This window comes from Asparagus officinalis, chromosome 4 (genome assembly GCF_001876935.1).
Source record: "Asparagus officinalis chromosome 4, Aspof.V1, whole genome shotgun sequence".
Lineage (NCBI taxonomy): Eukaryota > Viridiplantae > Streptophyta > Magnoliopsida > Asparagales > Asparagaceae > Asparagus > Asparagus officinalis.
Window position 1 is genome coordinate 76,888,934 of NC_033797.1, and position 8,096 is coordinate 76,897,029.

General features: G+C 43.1%; 1 protein-coding gene across 1 annotated transcript; it reads left to right on the top strand.

The window, feature by feature from the left end:
* Positions 4,270-5,403, top strand: LOC109836023 (probable receptor-like protein kinase At4g10390). Its single transcript, XM_020403964.1, has one exon. It carries the CDS (start codon positions 4,320-4,322, stop codon positions 5,328-5,330), a length of 1,011 nt encoding a protein of 336 aa, XP_020259553.1. The 5' UTR covers positions 4,270-4,319; the 3' UTR covers positions 5,331-5,403.

An 8,096-nucleotide genomic window follows, 5' to 3' on the forward strand; every position in this document is an offset into this window, starting at 1 on the left:
GACAAACATCCAATGGAACTACGTCGCATGTGACCTCGTCAATATACGACTCATGGAGCGCAAATCTTATAGTGCATTGATCAACTACACATAGCTTCTCCTCCTTCTGAATCCACCCCAATGGATAGGGCTTTGGATGCTTGACCGTTTTCAGACCCAGCTTCTGAACCAAGGCTTCGGATATCAAATTCTTCTCGCTACCCGGATCAATTATGGCATCAACCAAACTGGTCTTCACTTGCAACTTAAGAACAAAGAGCTGCTCTCTCGGGTCGTCGTCCTCTTTTGTGGCCTGTTTCCCCGTCATAAGATTGAGACTGCTATTAGGCTCTGTCATCCCCGGGACTTCTTTCGGACCTTGAGCTATCATGTATGCCTTTTTCTCCTCCTTCTTCTTCAACCCTCTTGGTTTGAGATGAGGATACTTCTCCCAGCACCGATCAGCTTCGTGTCCTGTCTTCTCGCAGTGACTACAAATCAGCCCTGTTTTCCCTGGATCACCCTTCTTCTTCTCCTCCTTAAACTGAGAACCACTAGACTCGCCTCCAACTTGCTTTGCATCCCCCTTTGCTTCGTTGCTCTTCTTTTGCTTGCCCTCAATGGCAATGGCCTTCACGCTCGCATCTGCAATAGTCTCGACCGTGAATAACCTCATCTCCTTTCGGATGTAATCGCTCAATCCCGCCATATACTTCATAAACACGGAATATTCCTCTGTCGCAATGTTAAGGATCATCGCCTGCTGCTGGAACTCCGTAGTGTATTCTTGGACGGTTTGATTGACCCTTTGGCGCAAGCCATACCACTTGTACCAACGCTCCTCAAGGAATCCCACCGGATAGAACTGTTTCCTAAGTAGCTCCTTGAACTTGTTCCACGACACCGCCTTCTTCTCCTGCTTGTAATAGGATTTCCACCACGTCAACGCGTGTCCTGAAAGCTTCAAAGTCGCGAACACAATCTTCTCTTTTGACGAATAGCCATAAAGAGTAAAATACGTCTCCATCCGCTCGATCCAGTCATCAAGCCTCTCGACGTCAACACTCCCATCATAAATAGGAATCTCCACTCTGAAATCAATCTTCAGATTCTGGTAAGAATTCTTACCCCCTTGATGCGGTGCAGCCTTGACGGTCTCGTCCTCCTCGTCGGAGCCTGAAAGCTCGCTCTCTCCACCGGACTCTATAGGTTTCTTCTTAGACCTAGAAGAAGATTCCCCCTTTTCGTTCCCTCCTTGGATGAGACCGACGAGTTTTGTGAGCGTCGACCCTATCGTCTCGATCTGCTTCTCTAATGCATCAATCCTCGCTGAATTATCTCCTTCAGCCATCTTCTCCTTCCTTAAATCCTGGACTCCTTCCAATGAAATAAGGATCTCGCCAAGCTTCTTGTATGAGGAACGAGTAAGGACCATACACAGGATGCCCCTTCACCGGATCTGATGCTCTGATACCAACTTGATACGAGTCGCCGTGCGAGCACCCTTTGGTCGCGGAATTACCAAAAGGTGGGTTGAGAAGAGGATGACCAAACACAAGAACAATTCAGTATAAAGGCGAAGGAAAATACCTTCTCTAGATTATGAAGAACAAAAGATTACAATCTCTCCCTCACAATCTCACTAGAATCGAGAACAACCTCTCAACTCTCTCTCTCTAAACCCTAATACAATTATTAGAATTTATCTTGATCACTTCTCTCTGAGATCTGATTGTTTAGAACCCTAAAACAATCCTATTTATAGATGTACAAACGTGGATGGCAAACTTGTAAATAAACAAACCCAAAAGAATCAGGAATCCCTGTCAAAACAGAATCCAAAACGAAACAGGAAACCCAGAAATCGCGATCCGGTCGACCGCCCGGCTTGGTCCGGTCGACCGGCCGGAGAGTTTTCTCAAACCCTGCACCGTGCAGGTTTTCCGGTCGACCGGCATGTGTGCTGCGGTCGACCGGCCAGAGATCTGCCAGTTTACCCTGTTCTTTTGCGTTTCGCTCCTGTTGACTTCTTTCACCATCTTCTTTGGCTCCATCCATGCTCCTATTCCCAAGATATGAGAATCTTCTATCCTCAAGCTCCCATGAGGATTGCTAAGCTCCTGAAGAGAAGATACACCCGTATCACTCGGGCAGAGAGGGTTTCGGAAGCTTTGGCATTTCGTGGCGTTACTGAGGTGACCATATTTGTAGTCAAAATTTATGAGGCTGCTGGGTGTTAGGGGTTGTAGGTTGGCGATTGGCCTCATGTTAGGTCAGATGTCCTAAGCAGAGGTGGTCAGAGTTGTTGATGAAGCTGTCGAGGAAGGACGTAGATGAAGTTTGCGCGCCTTGGTGCTTTCTAAAGGATCAAGATGGTAGCTTTGATACTATGTTGCGTATAGAGATATTTGAGAGAACTTGACCATCTTATTCATTGTTGTTATATCATGACAATGGATAAGTGTTAGTCCCCAATGGGATTCCAACACATGTTCCACCTTTTCCTAATTAGCCATATTCGAAGAGGGATGACTCGAGCGACTTCAACCAAGCCGACAACTTACAAGGCTAACTAAAACGAAGGTATTTATCGACCTACCTACTAGATCTAGACGAGAGACATCTTCACTCGGCCCACCATTCTAGTTGACCCAACTCCCTCTCGGTACTCGGTCCCTTTCAGGCTGACAACTCGCAAGGCCTATTAAAAAGACGTGTTTATCGAACTCCGATAAGAGGAGAAGAAAGGCGGTGTGTCCTCGAGACCCTACTGACAATCAATTGCCATCACCTTAAATGTATGACCAGAGTCATCATTTCTCTAACCCCAAAAGTCTTTATGACTCATCGAACCTCGTTAGCACTGCGTACATTCTGTCGCCCTCACATTAAATGCCTAGGTGACTCACCCTTTACAGCCGACACTTGTAAAGCATATGACGACTAAGCCGCTAGCTTGACTTGGCCGAAGTTAGCTATCTACCTTTCTAATCTGCTACAAAAGGAAACCGATGTCTGTTGCCTAGGGTAAGTAATTCTCTTTCTAAAAAACCAAACACTTGACTCTAATTCTTACTTCTCCATTCAAGCTCTGAACTGACTTGACCGTCAGAGGAACTACTGGAGATCCCAAGTCCAACCTCTTACAAATTCTTCATGTGCAGGATCGGACTTTCTGCTCAAGAATTAGCCATCTAAAGAAGGTTGATGACCCAAACCCCCTCATAATCCATTCTCAAACTACTTGTTAGATAACTGACATTGTCAATTGCATTAAGGAGTTTATATACAAGAGCAAGGGAGAAGTTCTACTATCCTAAAGGATATACTTAGGACTTAAATAAATAAAAATAAGATAGTCTAACTTCGTTATTTAACAATGAACACATTTGTAGAACATGTTTCCATAATTTGAGAATTGAGATATTAAAATTTTAAACATATTCATCTTTGTATATTTAAAATGATAGAAATTCCTATAAGAAAATTAATTTTTTGACAATCCTAAATGTGTTCACCTTAGGTAAATGATTTTTGTTTAGGAAAGAATATGTAAGGAATGTAAGGTGTAATTAAGTATTATAGAGCAATAATATAAACCATTATCAATTTTTTGCATCGGAAATTTATTGCTGACTCAATAATGCATTACTATATAACATGATTTTTGACTCACAATGAAAAAGAGAAAAAAAATAAGAATTTTAAGTTCATTTGACACCGATGAGGGGTTAGTTGAAAATTTTAAAAAAATTTAGGGGGTTTTAGATACTTCACCCCAAATTTAAGGGGGTTTAGTGAAAATTTTAAAGTACGGGGGCTTATCTCAAATATGTCAATCGTAAAATGTCTTTGCGATATTTGTAAAGTCAAGAGGCGTTATCTCAAACCTGGCCAATCTTGAGGGGTTCTGAAATTTACCTTAGAACAAAGGTAATTTACACGTTGGTGCCCTAAAAGTTTTATGCTTTTTCAACTTTCATACCCTAAAGTTTTTGTCTAGCACGTTGACACCCTAAACAGTTTACACGTTTTTCAAATTGGATACCCCCAAGTTACATATTTTGACCAATGCACACCCATCCAGACCTAACTGACCCCCAAGGCCCCAGCATTTCATAGAAACCATTAATTAAAAAAAAATAGTATACAAAAATGTCACGCCTATTGAGCGGAAACTTCCCAATTCCGACAAACTACGTACTCAGGCGCGCACGGTATCTCTCAAATTCTCTAATAAATCACCCAACTCTCACTACGGCATACTAATACATAACACAAGCACACCCTCCCTCAATCGTTCCCATCTCTGCCTCTCCTCTCTAAATCCCTTCAACAACATGAATCTCTTCCTCAAATACATGATCCCTTCTTGCTCCTGCTTCGCCACTCCCTCGGCCTCCAAAATCGTCGACATCGACCCCGAACAACATCCAATCCAGCAGTTCGATCCGTCCGAAATCAAAAATCTCATTTTCAACACCAAAACTTCTTCTATTATAGGCCAAGGAGGCTTCAGCACCGTCTACCTTGCGAACCTCGCCAATCCTCGGGCTGCGGCCTTCAAGGTCCACGAACCCAGCCAACGCCTCTACAAAATGTTCCGTCAAGAACTCGACGTCCTCTTAAGCATTCGGCCGCACCCAAACATCGTCCGACTTCTCGGCTACAGCGACAACTGCGGTGGCGAATCAGGAGTGCTTGTATTCGAGCATGTTCCCAACGGAACGCTGCATGAATCGCTCCATCGCCGTACTAAGTTCATGCTTTCTTGGTCCCAACGCATGTCCATTGCGTATCGACTGGCGACCGCATTAAATTATCTGCACGAAGAGTGCGAGCTTCCGATTATCCACGGCGATATCAAAGCGTCGAACGTGCTTCTTGATGATGACAAGAGCCCAAAACTTTGTGACTTTGGGTTTGCCAGAATGGGATTCTCTGCCACGGTCGAGCGATCGGCGAACCCAATGATGGGGTCGCCGGGTTATGTGGACCCGTGTTATTTGAGGACTGGGTTGGTCTCGAAGAAGAGCGACGTGTACAGCTTCGGAGTGCTGATTTTGGAGCTGATTAGCGGGATGGAGGCGTTTTGTGATGAGAAGTCGAGAATGCTGACGGCGGTGATGAGGCCGCGATTGAAGGAGATGGCTGCGGAAGAGATCGTGGATGCGAGGCTTGGAGGAGAGTATGATAGAGATGAGGCTGTGATCATGGCCAGGATTGCAGGGAGATGTATTGGAGAGAATCCGAGCCTTCGGCCGGCGATGGGCGAGATATTGGAATTGATGAGAAAGGATGTACCGTCGGCTGCGTTTTGTAGGACGCCGAGTGGCGTGAAAAATACTTGAATTCTTCTCTAGTGTAAATGAAGTTAGTGTAACAGTGTTGTTATACTTGTATAATAAAAACCACTTTAATCAAGATTATACCCTTTTGTATGTTGGTTATTCTCAGTGCTTCAGGTATGCAAACCTGTTACAATCATGGTAATAGTATTGTTAAATTGGTATTGAAGAGAACTACACACAAGATGAAGAGAACTACAGGATATATATACACAACAAACACTAGGAGGCGGCGGCTACACGTTAGGAGGCGGCTGAGGCGGCTATAGGGTGGCTGGTATGATATTTTCTGACACCCCTTCAAACTCATGGTGGATCGAACACCGAGAGTTAATTTGGACAAGAAATAGCGAAACGCAGAAAGAGTTTGAGCCTTGGTAAATAAATCTGTCACTTGTTCCTTAGAGGGAACATATGAGAGTGTAATGTTTCCAGCAACATGCTCTTGTCGAATCACATGACAATCCACCTCAATATGTTTGGCATGCTCATGAAATACCGAATTTGTAGAAATGGAGATGGCACTCTGATTATCACAGTATAAAGTGATAGGGGAAGTAACAAAGACATCAAGATCTCGCAGAAGAGTGTGGAGCCATTTCGGCTCAATTGTGGTGTCTGCCAATGCCCTGTACTCGGACTCCGTACTAGAACGAGAGACAACGGCTTAACGCTTACAACGCCAAGAGAGGAGAGATGAACCTAGAAAAATACAAAAGCCAGTAGTGGAATGTCGAGTGTCTACATCATCAGCCCATCCAGCATCAGAATATGCACAAAGAGACAAAGAAGAGTCTGAGGGGAAAAATAATGATTGGGTTATAGTGCCACGAAGATATCGAAGAACCCTAATGAGAGCTGCATAGTGATTGAAAGTTAGACTACTGACAAACTGGCTCAAGATGTGTACTGCATAGGTGATATCCGGACGTGTCACTGAAAGATGAACCAATACTCCGACAAGTTCCCGATATCGAGTAGGTTGAGATAAGGGATCACCATCATCATGTCAAACCTTCAAGTTCATTACCATCGGTGTGGAGAGAGGAGTGGTAGCAATAGAAGGATCACTGAGAGTAGCACGCTCAAGAATGTTTATAATGTACTTCTGCTGAGAGAGAAGATAGCCACGAGAGGAGGAAGCAACCTCAATACCCAAGAAGTAACAAAGGAATCCAAGATCCTTCATCTCAAATTGTCTCTGAAGATATTGCTTTAAGGAAGTAATGACAGAGGAATCACTCTCAGTGATTATCATGTCATCAACATAAAGTAATAGAATGACTGTACTAGAGGCCGAGAACCGATAAAATAGAGCGTATTCAGCTAAGCTTTCAATGAAACCAATAGAAAGAAGGGATTGTCGAAAACAATCAAACCAAGCATGAGGAGCCTGTTTGAGACCATATATAGCACGACGAAGGCGACAGGCATGTCCTAGAGGAGCAGAAAAGCAAGGAGGTGGCGGCATGTACACTGTCTCAAACAGATCATCATTAAGAAAAGTATTTTTAACATCCATTTGATACAGAGGCCAATGTTTTGCAGCTGCAACAACAATGAGAGTGTGAATAAATGTCATTTTTATAACAGGAGCAAAAGTCTCTTCATAGTCAATATCATACTCTTGTGAGAATCCCTGAGCTCTAAGACGAGCTTTATATCGCTCAATAGAACAGTCAAATCGAGTCTTGACCTTATAAATCTATTTGTAGCTTACCAGTTTAACACCGGAAGGCAAAGGAATAAGATCCCAAGTATTAGTCCGACGAAAAGCCTCCAACTCTTTTGTCATTGCTTGTTGCCATTCTGGATACTTAACTACCTTAGAATATGAGTTAGGTTCATGTATAGAGTGAATAACAGCAAAAAAAAAGAGACAAACTCAGGAGAATATGTGCTAGTGACACATTGAGCATATTGAGCAGGGGGTGACGATCTCGTGGAGGATTACAGTGAGGAGGAGGAGTCATATCGGGAGAAGCTGACACAGATATAGAGGGGAAATCAATAGGAGTATATTGAAGTAAAGGGGATGTAGCAGGCGGATGTCCAGGAGGTGTGGAAAAATCAAGAGCACTATTGTTTGATTCCATTAGAGTGAAGGAGGGAGTCAGTTGAGCAGACGAAGGTACAGGTGCCACTGATACAGGTTTAATAGTGGAAGGTAATGAAGGGGGTTGAAGAAAGGAGAAATCTGAATCTGAGGTAGTATAATAGGAAGTATTTTCAAAGAAGGTCACATGACGGGCAATACGAAGCCTTCGAGTGGTAGGTTTATAACAACGATACCCCTTGTGAACGGTGCTATAGCCAAGAAAGATACATTGTACAGTTTCGTGGAGATAGTTTATCTCATTCATGAGTTGGAAATAGGACAAAACAAGCACATCCAAACGTGCGTAGAAGAGAATAGCGAAACTGAGAATTGAAAAGTTGAAAATATGGAGAGGTGTCAGCTAATACAGAAAATGGAGTAATATTGATAAGATAAACAGCAGTCAGAAGTACTTTTACCCAGAGATATCGAGGTACAGATGTTGATATCAGAAGAGATCTAGTGGTGTCGAGAATGTGACGATGTTTTCTCTCAGCAACACCATTTTGTTCATGAGTGTGTGGATAAGATTGCTGAGAAAGAGTGCCATGTGATTGTAAAATAGATTGTATTGCCGAAGAGATATATTCACAGGCACCATCAGAGCGAAATATCTTTATATGTTTAAGGAATTGGGTATAAATGATATTTGTAAAGTCTTTATAAATATT